The sequence below is a fragment of the Plecotus auritus genome, assembly GCF_963455305.1.
Source record: "Plecotus auritus genome assembly, chromosome: 10".
In the NCBI taxonomy this organism is placed as follows: domain Eukaryota; kingdom Metazoa; phylum Chordata; class Mammalia; order Chiroptera; family Vespertilionidae; genus Plecotus; species Plecotus auritus.
The window spans coordinates 28,340,130-28,357,284 of record NC_137785.1 but is presented as its reverse complement, the minus strand read 5'-3'; the positions used below and the strand labels follow the sequence as shown (position 1 = coordinate 28,357,284).

The 17,155-nt window shown below is 44.6% G+C and overlaps 1 protein-coding gene across 1 annotated transcript; it reads right to left on the bottom strand.

The window, feature by feature from the left end:
• Positions 1-612: 612 nt before the first annotated feature.
• Positions 613-13,835, bottom strand: NUDT19 (nudix hydrolase 19). The gene is made up of 3 exons (XM_080645020.1): positions 11,474-13,835; positions 2,839-3,046; positions 613-1,926 (listed from the first exon to the last, which is right to left on the bottom strand). Exons 1-3 carry the CDS (start codon positions 12,185-12,187, stop codon positions 1,721-1,723), a joined length of 1,128 nt encoding a protein of 375 aa, XP_080501146.1. The 5' UTR covers positions 12,188-13,835; the 3' UTR covers positions 613-1,720.
• Between the last annotated feature and the right edge of the window lie 3,320 nt (positions 13,836-17,155).

Genomic DNA, 17,155 nt, shown 5'->3' with positions numbered 1-17,155 from the left:
AGAGTAAAAATAGTTATAGCTTTTGACATGGCATCATATTTCTCTAAAATATTAACTAAGACAGATTTCCAATTTGGTAAACCTAATAATTTAATGCCATTTGGTTTTCAACAGAATTGTATCTTTATCATCAAGCTAAAGACTAACAAAAAAGTAACAGTGCCCTAGCTGGTTTGGCTCAGGGGATAGAGCATCGACCTGCAGACTGAAGGGTCCCTGGTTAGATTCCATTCAAGGGCTCAATCCCCAGTGTGGGGTGTGCAGCAGGCAGCCAGTCAATGATTCTCTCTCATCATTGATGTTTCTCTCTCTCTCTCTCCCTCTCCCTTCCTCTCTGAAACCAATAAAAAAATATTTTTAACTCTCTATCCCTCTCCCTTCCTCTCTGCAAAAAAAACAAAATATATTAAAAATAAATATCTAAAAAAATATATATATATATACATATATATATCTAAAAAAATAATGATGACATTTTCACTAAAAGGTTGTCTAAGTCTATTGTTCATCATGTAATCAGACACCCTTAAATTAACTCTAGCAGACTGTCTAAGGAATTCATGGATCAATCTCCTAAGTACATCAAAGAAAGTGCTAATACACTGGACATTTAAAAAAACAATGGCAGTAGAACAGTTTATTTAAACTTCCTATCTAATAAGAGTAATATGCAAATTGACCATCACTCCAACACACAAGATGGCTGCCCCCATGTGGACACAAGATGGCTGCCACAAGATGGTCAGCAGGGGAGGGCAGTTGGGAGGGACCAGGCCTACAAGGGAGGGCAGTTGTGGGCGATCAGGCCAGCAGGGGAGGGAAGTTGGGGGTGACAGGGCATGCAGGGAAGGGCAGGTGGGGGGGACCCAGGCCTGCAGGAGAGAGCAGTTGGGGGGGACCAGGCCTGCAGGGGAGGGCAGTTAGGAGTGACCAGGCCTGCAGGGGAGGGCAGTTAGGGGTGACCAGGCCTGCAGGGGAGGGCAGTTAGGGGTGACCAGGCCTGCAGGGGAGGCCAGTTGGGGGTGACCAGGCCTGCAGGGGAGGCCAGTTGGGGGTGACCAGGCCTGCAGGGGAGGGCAGTTGGGGGTGACCAGGCCTGCAGGGGAGGGCAGTTAGGGGCAATCAGGCTATCAAGGGAGCAGTTAGGCATCAACCAGGCTGGCAGGGGAGCAGTTAGGCATCAATTAGGCTGGCAGGGGAGCAGATAGGAGGTGATCAGGCTGGCAGGCAGAAGCGGTTAGGGGCAATCAGGAAGGCAGGCAGGTGAGCAGTTGGGAGCCAGCAGTCCTGGATTGTGAGAGGGATGTCTGACTCCCCGTTTAGGCCCGATCCTACCAGGATCAAGCCTAAAGGGGCAGTCGGACATCCCTTGAGGGGTCCCAGATTCGATAGGGTGCAGGCTGGGCTGAGGGACTCCCCGCCCCACACGAATTTCGTGCACCGGGCCTCTAGTTTAATAATAAAACAGAAGTGGAAACCCTTGTGAAATTTTTTTTTCTCATTTTAGTAAAAATATCATTAATACTTTATACTTGTGTGACACTGTAAGGTTTAGACAAAATAAGCAAGAGAGCTCCATAATACACTTGAAATATAAAACACTGTACTATAACTTTTACAGTATAGGCACAAAGTTCCTTAAAATTCCAAGCAAGTCTATTTATCCCTCATTATTTATTAGGACAACTTCAAGTAGGCCAGCTTACAAGTAAACAATGCACTACAAATGGCTCTTACTTATTACATAGGTCTTAGGATAAACATGTTTATACTTTGACTGAACAGTCACATGGATACTATAAACATGGCGACTGTATATCACTATGCGGTGAAATTTCTTGCCTTCCTTCATGATTTCTTCCGTCTTTTTTTCAGTGGACAAATGATTTTCTAAGAAGTTTGAATCTTCTAAGTACAGCTCATCTCCTGAAAAATATTTTAATTCACATTGTTATTTTATAAACATTCCAATATATTAGTGACATATAAATCAGTTTTTTTAAATCTATTTCATGTGCTTAGAACTAAGATAGTTGTTAAATAACCCTAATTTTATCAGTTTATCTCAATTTCTTTCTTGTGTGTGTGTGTTTTTAGGTTCTAAAACTTGGTTTTGAACTCTTTCTTGTGTTTTTAATACCCACACTCCCTAGCTTCCCATTCCAAGAACTTTCTTTGGCACATGAATATTTATAACTGATATTTTTTCATCACAAAGTATAACTTTTATATAGTTCATGACTCTCTTTATCATGGTCAATATTAATATTGGCCTTGTCCATACATATTTTTGTGTCTCAAAGTGGAATGCTCTAATAATTTTAAGATTAGAGAAATTATCATTTATACATCAAAATTGCTAAATTCTCCCACTGTAGGATGAGTAACAAATATTATCACTATTGTGAGAACTGAGACAGGTAGCCATAAATAAGACAGGTGGCAAAGCTCCATGCTAAACTGTCACAAAACCTCCATCTTATATATGCCCAACTGACCACCAACAAACTCCCTAATTCAAATAAGATGACAATTTACAAGTTCTCATAATTCAAAATTAAAATGTAAAAAAGTGAAATAACATGAAAGAACTTTGTCAATGTCTAGGAAATATAGTTACATAAATGTGTATGTGTATATATAAAGTAACTTATTCAGAACTTCAGATTATAATAAATACTATGGATATTTTATAGACTTTGATCTTATTTCATTAATACTTCTGCAGTGTATAAAACAGACTATAAATCGTGTCCTCTCTTTTGGGCAATACTGCCATATAGCCCAGTGAATTAAATACAAATACTAACAAAAGCATTGAAGCTTCACTGATTTTACCTGGTAAAAGTGAGATATGCCCATCAGCAGTTAATAATGTGATCGGCATCCATCTTTCCACCCCTTCTAATACATGATCCAAACAAAACTTGTGCAAGTCAGAGAGAGAGGCAAAGTTTTCCAGTCTTCTTATTTCATAGAACTGTGGGGGTGCCAACCAAATTTCTTTTGATATGAAACTTTCAGTTGCCTCTAACGGAGATGACCACTGTGGAAGACAAAGGTATGGTTTCCTAAGGTTTATTCCATAAACAATACAAGATTTGAGATTGTTAGATCAGTACCTAATGTCTAATTGAATATATAAAGTTAATTCATTAATGTGCCTTGCTAGATTACTCTGAGACAACATGAAAAGGTTTGATGAAGAAAGCTGTGTTGATCCCCTTAAGAGGTTGATTATTGGGATACTGACCCTGAGAACTAGTAAATAAACCAGGATAGATCACCAAGGGTTGAGAGTCATTCAGCATAAAGGGCAGGTGATACTGAGAAGGCAAAGCAGTTCCGGTCTAAGAAGACTGTGAAGTGTAAATTCATGGCAGCAGATTGAGAATTTAGTACCCATTTGTTTCTCCCATAAATAGGTGCTTTGGCTAGGCCTGAGGATGTGGTAGTGACAAGACAAAGCTCTCTCAGGCCCTGGGGGGTCTCCAGAAACCAAAATGGAACATGATATGTACCACATGTCATAATGCGGGTAAAAGGTAAGGAGCAGCAGGAGCTTTAAGGAAGGTCAAGAGGTATACCTCAGTCTACAGTCCCAGGAATGTAATAATAGCAGGGCATCAACTAGCCAGTGTTTGCCCATTTAACTTACGTGGTCTCAGTGCAGCGACTTACCCTCCTTCCGGAGCCTTCCTTCCATACACATTTGCATAAAAAGGGCTGCTGATTCAATAAATATGGAATAACCCCAAAAGGTCTTTCTTTAACTGGTTTACAAAATATCCACTTACACTGGGAAAAACTGATTCCCACGCCCAAACCCAGGGAGTTGACATTGATTTCTGCCTTGGATAACTATAGGCCAAAGGTTCACAAGCTTGTATGTGCTTCAACATCCCCTAAGAAACTTGTTAAAACTTCAGTCTCGAGGGACCAGAAATCTGTTTAGCAAGCACCCCAGATTATTCTGAAGTTGGCTACATTTTGTAAACCAAGCTTGGACCTCAAAGGACCACCCAATCTTTAAGTTATTTACAAAGCATTCTGCTTTGTCAGTTCTATGAGTTCAATGACATTAATCAAGATGAGGGTTAAACAATAAGCATCAACCCACTTAATCCAACCTGTTCAGGTTAGTTCAAACCATAGGTTAAAAGAACTTACCATTTATTGGTTACTTGCTACTAGTAAAGCACTGCTCAAATACTTTATGTTTCCACTAGGTTTTGAAACCTCAGCACTATTGACACTTTAGACCAGATAATTCTTTGTTGTGGGAGGTTGTCCTGTGCACTAAAGGTTGTTTAATAGCATACCTAGGCTCTACCCAGTAAAAGCCAGCAGAAGTCCCTGAGTTGTGACAACCAAAAATGTTTCCAGACATTGACAAATGTACCTGGGTGTAGGGAGGGCAAATCCCCTACTGAGAACCATTAGACTAGACCAGGTTAAGAATTATTTATTGGAGCCGAAACCGGTTTGGCTCAGTGGATAGAGCGTCGGCCTGCGGACTGAAGGGTCCCGGGTTCGATTCCGGTCAAGGGCATGTACCTTGGTTGCGGGCACATCCCCAGTGGGAGGTGTGCAGGAGGAAGCTGATCGATGTCTCTCTCTCATCGATGTTTCTAGCTCTCTATCCCTCTCCCTTCCTCTCTGTAAAATATCAATAAAATATATTTAAAAAAAAAAAAAAAAAAGAATTATTTATTGGAACCTCTTCTTCCAGCCATGAGTGCTATATTACCTTCACCCAAAATAATGTAAAAAAACAGATAAGTGGAAAACCAAGATGGCAGCATAGGTAAGCACCTAAACTGCTGCCTCGCACAACAATTTCAAAACTACAACTAAAAGACAGAACGGACACCATCCAGAACCACAGGAAAGCTGGCTGAGTGAAAATTCTACAATTAGAAGGAAAGAGAAAAGCTCACAGAGAATTGGAGGTACGGCAAAGGGTCTTTGTGTGCACAGAGAGGAAGGGCGACTGAGAGCCTGGCTGACTTTCTCTGGCGGAAGGGGGAAGGAAGCCCCCGACCGCACTGAACCCCAGTTCTGACTGCACTGAACCCCAGTTCCGGGCGAGCCCCTGGGGACCCACGCTCTTGTGGGGGGAGTCTGGACTCTCGTGCAGAGACTCGGGAGCCGGGGAAGGCGGAGGACTGAAAGCGCGCGCGTGCCAGTGCACACAAAGGCTGCGGAGGTTGCCACAGGCTTTCCCTAGTGGAAGGGAGTCAGAGGCTCCTGACTGCACTGGGCCCCAGTTCTGACTGCACTGAACCCCGGTTCCAGGCGAGCCCCTGGGGACCCACGCTCTTGTGGGGGGAGTCTGGACTCTCGGGCGGAGACTCGGGAGCCAGGAAGGCAGAGGTCTGAAGGCGCGCACGTGCGCGCAAGGGCAAGGCTGACGGGAAGCCAAGACTGAGACTCCACCCCATCCAAGCTGAGCACAGAAGCTATTGCAATTTGGCAAGTCTAATCCTATAAGGCTGTCTCCAGCACTGAACTTCTCCCAGCGTAGACACAGCTGATCCTTACAGCCAACTGGCCTGGAGGTCAATTCTTCCCAGTGATACCAACAACAATAAAGACTTAATAACAACAAGGCTGTACACACAGTCCACAAAGGGGTGCACCAAGAGTGTCCACCTCAGGTTAACTGGGGAGGCAGACCCACTGGGCCATATTGGAAACCTAGCACACAAATCTACCTTACCAACTCAGGGAAGCAGTGAAAATGCGGCGTCAAAGAATCAGATCACAAACGAAAGAAATGGAGGAAAACAAACGACTGGATATAGAATTCAAAACCACGGTTATAAGGCTTTTCAAGAATATCCTTGAAAAGGCCGATAAATATAACGAGACCCTCGAAGATATGAAAAAGGACCAACTAGAAATTAAACATATACTGACTGAATAAAAAATATTATACAGAGACCCAAAAACAGACAAGAGGAACACAAAAATCAAGTCAAAGAATTGAAATACAAAGAAGCAAAAAACACTCAACCGAAAAAGCAAAAAGCAAAAAAAAAAATCCAAAAAGTTGAAGATGGTGTAAGAAGACTCTGGGACAACTTCAAGCGTACCAACATCAGAATTATGGGGGTGCCAGAAGAAGAGAGAGAGCAAGATATTGAAAACCTATTTGAAGAAATAATGACCGAAAACTTCCCCCACCTGGTGAAAGAAATAGACTTACAAGTCCAGGAAGCCCACAGAACCCCAAACAAAAGGAATCCAAAGAGGACCACACCAAGACACATCATAATTAAAATGCCAAGAGCAAAAGACAAAGAGAGAATATTAAAAGCAGCAAGAGAAAAACAGTTAATTACCTACAAGGGAGCACCCATACGACTGTCAGCTGACTTCTCAACAGAAACTATGCAGGCCAGACGGGAGTGGCAAGAAATTTTCAATGTGATAAATAGCAAGAACCTACAACCAAGATTACTCTACCCAGCAAAGCTATCATTCAGAATTGAAGGGCAGATAAAGAGCTTCACAGATAAGAAAAAGCTGAAGGAGTTCATCACCACCAAACCAGTATTATATGAAATGCTGAAAGGTATTCTTAAAGAAGAGGAAGAAGAAAAAAGTAAAGAGAAAAATTATGAACAACAAATACATATCTCTCAACAAGTGAACCTAAAAATCAAGTGAATTAAAAACCTGAGGAACAGAATAATCTGGTGAATATAATAGAATCAGGGGCATAGAAAGGGAGTGGACTGATAATTCTCAGGGGGAAAGGTGTATGGGGGGTTCATGAAGAGACTGGACAAAAATCATACACCTATGGATGAGGACAGTGCGGGGGAGGTAAGGGCAGAAGGTGGGGTGGGAACTGGGTGGAGGGGAGCTATGGGGGGAAAAAGGAGAAACAATTGTAATAATCTGAATAAAGATTTATTAAAATTAAAAAAAAATAGATAAGTGGACAAATCTATAAAATCACAGTTTTGAACACTGAAAAATGCAGAATTGTATGTGAGGAAAGAAAAACAAATTAGGTGAACTCAGTAAAGTTCCAAGAGTGACCAAGGCTTCTTTCCTAAAGGTAATCCCCAGACTACAGCACCAAGAGGGAGAAGCTAATCAGAGTGTAGGATTTTCACTGACTTGAAGAAACAAAGACCAGAGTTTGGGAAGACAAATACAGAGGAGAATTTGGAAGGCAATGTACCCGAGAGGAGGGATCAACACAATGTAGACCTCCAGAAATATGTACAGGGAGCTCTTGAGTCTTCACTAAACAGTAATCTACATATGCATAAAGTGAAACCACATGACACTGGAGAACAATTCCTAAGAAAAGAACAATTACCTGAGAGCTTTAAGACTAACAATTCCAGGGCTCACCTTAGGCCAGAAGTATTTCAAATTCCCTCCAACCCCTGTGGAGAGACCTCATTGAATTTACAGTTATTCATTCACTAGACCCCAAAAGGGCACACATTATAAGTGCAGCTATTAGCCCTAGAATAGACTACCATAGACCTACTCTAAGACCACTTAAATTAACAAACTTGAAAAGGATCAAGTTAATTTGCAAGAGCTTAACTTCCTGCCAAGAAAACGTCAATAATCCTTAAAGGAATATGACAAAATCCAGTACCCAACTCAAAATCACAATATCCAACATCCAATCAAAAATTGCAAGACCCACTGGAAAACAGTACCCATAACTAGAGGGAAAAATCTGTCAACAGAAACAGACCCCAAATGTTACAGAGATAATGAAATTAGCAGAAAAGGACCTTAAAACCATTGTACAAACATGAGATGTAAAGGAAAATATGAACATGAGAAATAGAAAATATTTTAAAGGAACTATATAGAATTTCTAGATATGAAAAATATCTGAAATGAAAAACACACTGGGTGGTATTTACAGAATAGGTACTACATAAGAAAACAGAGAGAGCACTTAAAAACAGCAATAAAATCTATTCAAAATAAAGCAAGGAGATGAAAAAAGATTGAAAAACATGAAGTTCTGAGTGACCTATGAGACATTATCAAGTAGTCCAACATACATGTAACTAGAGTTCCAGAAAATAGCAGAAGATAAAAAATATTTGAAGAAATATAAATAACAGAACAAGAAAACCATGTACATCGTAATCAAATTGATGAACACCAATGATTAAGAGAAAATATTTAAAGTAGCAAGACACACACACACACACACACACACACACAACTATGTACAGAGGAACAGAGATGAGTTAAAAACAAACTTCTTAACCAAAAATTATGCTAACCAGAAAATAACAATGCAACATCTTTAATCACTGACAGAAAACAAAACAAAACGTGTTAACCTAGAATTCTACACATAGCCAAAATAGCTTTCAAAAAACAAAGGCAAAAATAAAGTATGTTTCAGATAAATAAAATTTAGAGGATTCATTGTCAGAAGACCTGAAATACAAGACATATTAGAGGAAGTTCTTTAGGCAGATGGACACCAAATGTATATCTAACTCTACGCAAAAAATAATAATGAATGTAAACTGTAATTGGAAAATTTAAAACTTCATTGTTTGTCTCCTAAAAAAAATTCTACACAAAGGAATAAAGGGTGCTAAGAATGGTATATATGCAGATAAAAATAGAATACTTTTCCTCATTTTTACAGTTTAAGGCAAAAATAATCAGTGTATTATAGAGTCGTTTTTTAACCTTTATTGTTGAAAGTGTTACAGAGGTCCTCCTTTTTCCCCCATTCCTGTCCTCCCCTCACCACAAGCCCTCACCACCCCATTGTCTGTGTCATTGGGTTATGCATATGTTCATACAAGTTCATTGGTTGATCTCTTCCCATATAGTTTATTCTATTGCAAACCCTAGAGCAGTGGTCGGCAAATCGCGAGCTGCAGTTTGCAGCTCTGTTGACTAATGAGTTTGCTGACCACTGCCCTAGAGCAACCACAAAGAGATATAGTTAATAAGTCAATAATGGAGATAAAACAGTCCTAAAAAATGCTCAAATAATCCCAAAGAAGCCCAGAAAAGAAAAACAGTGCAAGGACTAGATGGGAGAGAAAAAAACAGTAAGATGGTAGAATTGAATCTAACCTTATTGATAATGACATCAAAGAGAAATGACTTAAATGCCCCAATTAAAAGAAACTAAAAGACCAAAATTATCATATTGGCCAGTATGACTCGGTTGAGTGTCATCCCATGCACCAAGAGGTCACCAGTTCAATTCCCAGTTAGGGCACATGCCCAGGATGTGGGTTCAATCCCAGTCACGGGTTCAATTCCCAGTGAGGGCACCTATATAGGTTTTGGGTTGGTTACCAGTTGGGATGAGAGCAGGAGGCAACTGATTGAGGTTTCTCTCTCAGATGGATGTTTCTCTAGCTGCCTTCCTCTCTCTAAAAAGCAATTAAAATGTCCTTGGGTGAGATTAAAAAAAAAAAAAATGAAAGAAACATACTTTAAATATAAAGATGCAGATAGGTTAAAAGAATAGAAAAAGATATACTATGCTACTATGCAATTGCTAATCAAATGAAAGGTAGAGTGGCTACATTAGTATCAGACAGAGTAAACTTCAGATTTCAGAACAAGGAATATTACCAGAGATAAAGAAGAATATATATATAAAGAGCCAGGGTCCGTAACGTCCAAAACGACCGGAGGACCGAACACTGGAAGTCAGTCCTGCAGTCAGTGCTGGATGGGACGACCCAGCACTGACTGCCGAGGGGGCTGCGGATCAGGCCCAGACAGAGACACAGGTCTGATCCACAGCCTCCGTGGCAGGTGTTGATCAGCCCTTGCCTCTCTTTCTCTCCGGGCCTCACCAGTAGCCACGTGCTGATCAGCCCCGCCTCTCTGATCAGGCCCAGAGATAGGCCCAGAGACGATGACTGGCATAGAAACCAACCAATCAGAACCAAATCTGGGTGAACTGCAAGGAGCCAATGGCTGCCTAGGAGGCAGAGCTTTTGATGCTGACTGGCATAGAAACTGACCAATCAGAACCTAATCTGGGTGAACTGCGAAGGCAGAACCTAAGGTGGGGGCTGAGGAGGGGTTTTAAGGGCAACAGCTGTTTGGTGTAAGGTGTATGACAGTGGTTCAATTTCTTAATGACCGGTTTGGCAGTATAGTGCATATGGCTGGCTATCAGTCCAGATATAGGAATTATGTATTTTTGTTTGCCAAGAGCATCTCCTCTTGCTGAAAAAGGCTCCCCCACTCCCCTGCCGCATTTAAGCAATCCTATCCTATATAATGTATCTATACTAATAAAAGGGTAATATGCTTATTAGACCGGGTCGACCGGCCATCTTCTGGACAAAGCCATGGTGGTGGGGGCAGAGGCAGAGGCAGTTAGGGGCAATCAGGCCGGCAGGGGGGGGCAGTTGGGGGCAAGATCAGGCCGGCAGGGGAGGGCAGTTGGGGACGAGATCAGGCCTGCAGGGAAGGGCAGTTGAGGGTGAGATCAGGCCAGCAGGGGAGGGCAGTTGGGGACGAGATCAGGCCTGCAGGGGAGGGCAGTTGGGGACGAGATCAGGCCTGCAGGGGAGGGCAGTTAGGGGCGATCAGACAGGCAGGCAGGCAGTGAGCAGTTAGGAGCCAGCAGTCCCAGATTGCGAGAGGGATGTCTGACTGCTGGTTTAGGGACTGGGCCTAAACCAGCAGTCAGACATCCCCCAAGGGGTCCCTGATTGGAGAGGGTGCAGGCTGGGCTGAGGGAACCCCCCTCCAGTGCATGAATTTTCATGCACGGGGCCTCTAGTTTCATAATAACCAAAGGGTCCATCCATCAAGCTTTAACGTCCTAAATGTCTATGTAGCACCTTACAAGGGCCTTAAAATACATGAAGCAAAACTTTATAGAACTAAAAAAAGACAACCATTCGTTGAAAATTTAAGCATTCCTCTCTCAGTACAGTATTTGATGGAACAAGAATATACGGAAGACCTAAAAGACACCAGCGAGAAATCTAACCTAATTGTCAATTTTTACAAACACTCCCTCAAACAGCAGAATATTCTTTTTAGGTGCCAAGGATACAACCCACCAAAATAGGCCATATATGTGGCTATAAAACAAGTGTGATGACTTTTGAAAGGAAACGGAATTAAACTGCTGTGGAGGTGAAATGCCTTAATGCAGTGGTCGGAAAACTCATTAGTCAACAGAGCGGCAAACCGCGGCTCAGGAGTCGCAGTTTGCCGACCACTGCCTTAATGTATGTAAAGTGTTTAGGAGGGAGTCTGGAGCCTAACAGGCGGCTCCGCTAGGGAAGCCGTGTGGGGAGAGAGTGGGGGCCTTGGGGCTGTGCAGCCGCGGAGGGGACTGGTTTGGCTGCAGGGCTGGGGCAGGACCGCCCGGGCCCCAAGCCCGCTCAGTCACTTACTGGCTGTACGGCCCTGATCCTGAGTTTCTGGGTTGGTCTTGGCCTCCGGCCGGGGTCCCGAGAGGACGCCCTACCTGGCTGCCCACCACCTCATCCAAGTCCGGATAGACGGGCGGCGGATCACGCAGGCAGCACAGAAAGAAGGCCGTGTCAAAGCGGCGGCCGCCGCGCCGCAAGAAGGGCGTGAGCCAGGCGCTCCAGTCGTGCAGCGCCCAGATGTCGGGGGTGCAGTCGAGGTGCGCGCACAGGCGCAGGAAGTGGCGCGGGTCGCGGCGGACGCAGGCGCGCCAGGCGGCCAGGCCGGCGGGAGGCGAGAGAGCGCGGCCCGGCTCGGACACGGCGGCCGGCGAAGCGCGGGGCCGCAGTAGCAGTACACCCGCCTCCTCGAAGGTCTCGCGGATGGCGCAGATGCGGAAGGCCACGTCGTCCGGCAGCCCCGTGCGGTCCTCCGCGGCGGTGTCGGGCCCCGCGGCGGGCAGCACCGGGAAGGCGGTGCGCGAGGGCGGCGCGGGACCCAGGCCGAAGCGCGGCGGCCCGTGGTGGGGCGCGAAGAGGCGCAGCCATTCGTCCGAACAGTCTGCCGCGTCCACTACGCCGCCCGGGAAGACGTGCGCCCCGGGCAGGAAGCCTTGCCGCGAGGAGCGCTGCAGCAGCAGCAGCCGGAAGCCCTCGGCTGGCAGCGGCGGCAGCGGCGGGGCTCCGGGCCCTGGGTGCGCCCAGCCCGCCGCCAGCACCAAGGTGGCCGCGCGCCGCCAGTTGCTTGAGCCGGAGCGCAGGAAGCCGCTCATGGTTTCCGGCCTCCGGGTTCCGGCGCGGACGGCGCTCCAGGACCCCCTGGGACCGCCCGTGATCTTCCTGGGCCTGAGGATGGAGGCCTGTGTCTCGTAGGTTGAACCGCAACCGCCAGCTCTCTGTGAACCCGGGCTGGTGAGCCTTCGCAGGTGCCTTCCAGTGGGAGAGGCGTGGTGCGGCCGCGAGCAAGCACCGCCTCCAGAGCCCTGGTCCCCAACCAGGCCACTCTCTCGGGACTAGGGCTGTCACAGCTGCATTAAAGGAGAGCCGCGCAGTCCTCACTCGGGACACTGGACCAAAAGCAGGAATGCTTATGGGCCCAGTGACCTGCCAGCGTGAAAGTGTGATACAAACCCAGGCCTGTGATGTTACCCAAAAGGGAACCTGGTCCTGAGCGGGTGAGCCCAGGGCCAGCCGGTAGTTTGTGGAAAAAATTCACAACACAAGTCCTGGTGAATTTTATGGGACATTTATTAAAGCTGGACCCAGGCTGATGTGCTCAGTGGTTAGAGCATTAGCTCGAACACTGAAGAGCCAGGGGTTGGATTTCAGGTCAAGGGCACATACCGTGGGGGATGACAGGAGAGGCAACCAATGGATGTGTCTCATATCAATGTTTCTTGTCCTCTTCCCGCCCCATTCACTCTCTCTGGAAATCAATGGAATAACTATCCTCAAGTGAGGACTTGAAAAAAAACAAAACCTGGGGACAATGAAAGCAGGAAGGGCTGAGGAAATGAGCCTAGGCTGTACTGCATTGGCTCACTAAGACGTCAGAGAAAAGGGGCCTTGAAGAGAGGTTCAGGGAGTTTGTTCCAGATGAACTGCCACTGCCCATTGCTGCCCTGGTTCCAAGTCTTGTGGGTCCTTTAGAATTTTGTAGATGCATGCCTGTGAGGAAAAAGGGGAGCATGGAGCTGGACCTTTATTTTGAGGTGTTTTAAAGGCTGGGCATTTAGGGGAGGATCTCAGTAGAATATTCGTCAGCTTTATGCTGATATGCCAACATGAGATTTATTCTTTTAACTTCATCTGTCCTTGGGTGTGGTTGGCAAATGGCACTATTTGGATTTCTGATGTCTGTCTCCCTGAGTAGGATGATTTAAGGCCCAGAGGTCCTCAAACTTTTTAAACAGAGGGCCAGTTCACTGTCCCTCAGACCGTTGGAGGGCCGGACTATAGTTTTAAAAAGAAACTATGAACAAATTCCTATGCGCACTGCGGGCCCGGACGAGTCGGCTGCTAAGCAGGACAGGCAGCGGCACCTGGAGGGCCGGATAAATGTCCTCGGCGGGCCGCATGTGGCCGGCGGGCCGTAGTTTGAGGACCCCTGAAAGCTGTTTACCCTCTGGTTGGGAGAAGTACAAACCATTTACTATTAAGTGTCCCTGGTTTGGGGAAGATGGGATTTACTAGATGACTGCAAACTGGACTGTGCTAGGCAAGAAATAATGAGGGGCCGAAACCGGTTTGGCTCAGTGGATAGAGCGTCGGCCTGCGGACTGAAAGGTCCCAGGTTCGATTCCGGTCAAGGGCACGTAACTTGATTGCGGGCACATCCCCAGTAGGAGGTGTGCAGGAGGCAGCTGATCGATGTTTCTCTCTCATCGATGTTTCTAACTCTCTATCCCTCTTCCTTCCTCTCTGTAGAAAATCAATAAAATATATTTAAAAAAAAAAAAAGAAATAATGAGGGCCTGAACTAGGAGAGTAGCTGTGGAGAGGGGGGTGAGGTGGGAGAAGGGAATGACTTAGAGAGTATGTAGGAGATAGATTTGATGTAGTATTTGATTGAATATGCAGAGCAAGGGAGAGGAAAGAGTTAAGGTTCTAGCTTGGGAGACTGAAGTAACAGTCCTTCAATCCTAGGAGGAATAACATTAATATTTACTAAGCACTTACTGTGTGTGAGGCAGTAGGAACTTTGTATAATCCTCACAAAATCTTATAAGGTAGAAATAGCTATTGCCATTTCACAGATGAGAAATCATTCACAGAAGAGTTAAGAAAGGACACACTCTTCACTGTAAAATAACACCATGGTTTGTAGGTATAAATGTTTGTTTCTGTGTCAGTTGGTTTTCCCAAAGGTAGTCACTCTTGAGAGAGGGCCAAGTTCTAGAGTACATAGCAAAGTGATGTACTTTGGTTAGATCTTAACCGATGCAGAACAGTCTCCAGAACTGAACACTGCTGTGTGGGTCTTAGGCAGCTCTATGATAATGCAGCACCACTTTCTGTATGTATCCAGAGATCATCCTATATAATAAAAGGCTAATATGCAAATTGACCGAACGGCTGAACGACCAGTCACTGTAACGCTCACTGACTACCAGGGAGCAGATGCTCAACGCAGGAGCTGCCCCCTGGTGATCAGTGTGCTCCCACAGGGGGAGCACTGCTCAGCCAGAAGCTGGGCTCACGGCTGGCGAGTGCAGTCCCGCCTCTGCTGCAGATGGGCGGTAAGGAGTGAGGGGTCCCGGACTACGAGGGGGATGTCTGAGTGCCGGCTTAGGCCCTAAGACAGCAGGCAGACATCCCCCGAAGGGTCCCAGACTGCGAGAGGGTGCAGGCCGGGCTGAGGGACCCCCCCCCCAAGTGCATGAATTTCGTGCACTGGGCCTCTAGTATCCTATAACCTGTTATCTTAACTATAGCCAAAAACCAGAACAGAATCAAAGAATAGAACCTGAGCAGCAAGAGATACAAATATATTAAAATCTAATGTGCTCTGCTCACAGGAAAACTAATTAATAGATTTATTATCTATTGCTGTTAAATTCTTAAAAAAAAAAACTTGGTGCTTAAAATAATAAACATTTACTATCTCAGTTTCTCTGTATCAGGAATTCAAGAGCATCTTAGCTGGGTGATTCTGACTCTATCCATGAGATTGTGGTCAGCAAGTCAGCTGGGATTTGGCTGGGCACTGGGAGGGAGGGTCCATTTCTACAATGCCTCAATCACATGGCTTTCAATTTGACACACTTTCTGTCCATATGTATAACTTTATTATGATAAAAACACCAGAAGAGAGTCTGAGATATAAAAACCAAAACAAAAATTACCTGTGATGCCTGTCATAAAGAATTAAGAATTAGAAAAAATGGCCTAGCCAGCATGGTTCAGTGGTTGAGCACTGACCAATGAACCAAGAGATCACAGTTCGATTCCTGGTCAGGGCACATGCCTGGGTTGTGGGCTCCATCCCCTGTGTGGGGCGCGCAGGAGGCAGCCAATCAATGATTCTCTCTCATCATTGATGTTTCTATCTCTCTCTCGCTCTCCCTCTCTGAAATCAATAAAAATATATTTTAAAAAAATAATTAGAAAAAATGGAAAAGAACTCCCAATTGTGTAGAAAAATGGGCAAGAGATAATGAAAAGATAGTTCATTGTGATTTACTCAAGGTCCCACAACAGCAAATATCAAAAACTCTCCAGATTTTGTTCTGAATGCCCTGTCCAGCCCTGTTTTGCCATGCACAGTGCCAGCTACCACAGGCCTGACAGTAAGTGCACACAGCCATCCCCTTCTAGTGCTAGCAATTACCATGTGCCATTCCCTCACAATACAATGAGTCAACAGTTACTTCATAGCTAAGGAAAGTTGACTCTTCATTCTTGTGCTCTACTAGTCCTCCCTAGCTATCTTCACAATACAAAATTTCCTCCTTTGATTTATTAGAACATGCATAATCCTGGGGGGAAAAGTTACAAACATGTCACATTGCTTCTTACCCACAGCTCAAAGTGGGCTTTTCAATCTCTCAGCGATCCTAAATTCATTTCTATTACCCATTATTTACCAGGTTTTTTCACTTGAAAAAGGAAGAGAATGTGATCTGTAGGGCTAGCCATGGAGAGATTATTTTAGCTTAGAGATTCAACAGTAACAGGAGTTCGTTCCACCTGCCTAGAAACCAAGGCATGTCACTGCTGTGAAACAAAATTCGCCTATGAATGACCAGTAACATCCTGTGCACCAAGAATCACCACATAAAACTTATTTCTCAAAGGGTTTTTTGAGAAGAGTTTTTAAGATTCACAACATTTTTTTCTCAAAAATGTATGTATTCTGCCCTGGCTAGTATGGCTCAGTTGGGTGAGCATTATCTTGTGCACCGTGAGATTGCAGGTTTGATTCTGGGTCAGGGCACTTGCCAGGTTTTGAGCTCGATCCCCAATAGGGGGCGTGCAGAAGGCAGCCAATAAATGTCTCTCTCATCCATGTTTTTTTCTCTCCCTCTCCCTTTCCTCTCTTTCTAAGATCAATAAAAACATATTTTTTAAAAATGTATGGATTCCATTTATGTGACATTTTGGAAAAGGCAAAACTATAGGGACAGAAATCAGGTAAGTGGTAGCCAGAGTCAGAGGTGAGAGGAAAGGATTGACTACTAAAGGACATGGGAAACTTTTGGGGTGAAGGAAACATTCTTTATCTTGACTAGGGTGGTGGTTACATGATTGTATACATCTGTCAAAACTCAAAACTGCACACCTAAGAAGGGTGAGTGTTGCTGCATTTAAAATATACCTCAATAAGTTTGACTTTATAAATGTATGGATTCCAACCTCTACATCAACCTGAATTTCCCTCTGTAGCCTTAACTTCTTTGTTACATACCTTCTCTCATTTGGTAAGTTTATCTAGTTTTAATCTTCAAATTGATTTTTAGAAAGTTAAATGTTTTCATATACTAGTATATATATATATCCTAATAAAAGAGTAATATGCAAATTAACCATCGCTCTGCTACACCCACCAGCCAATCAGGAGTGAGTATGCAAATTAACCCAACCAAGATGGCTGCGGCCACTGAGCGAGCAGGAGGCTTGAGTTGCCCCCGGCGATGGAGGAAGCCAAGCTTTCCGCACACCCTGGCAGGCCCAGGCCTCCACTCAAGGCTACAAAGTTTCAATTATAGGAGATAAATAAATCCCAACAAAAATGGCTGCGG

Coding starts and splice junctions, on each gene's coding strand:
- NUDT19 (XM_080645020.1), bottom strand. CDS start 12,187: ATGAGCGGCTTCCTGCGCTCCGGCTCAAGCAACTGGCGGCGCGCGGCC. Junction 3,047..11,473: donor ATGAGGTGGTGGGCAGCCAG/GTAGGGCGTCCT, acceptor TGTCTTCCACAG/TGGTCATCTCCGTTAGAGGC. Junction 1,927..2,838: donor GCATATCTCACTTTTACCAG/GTAAAATCAGTG, acceptor AATATTTTTCAG/GAGATGAGCTGTACTTAGAA.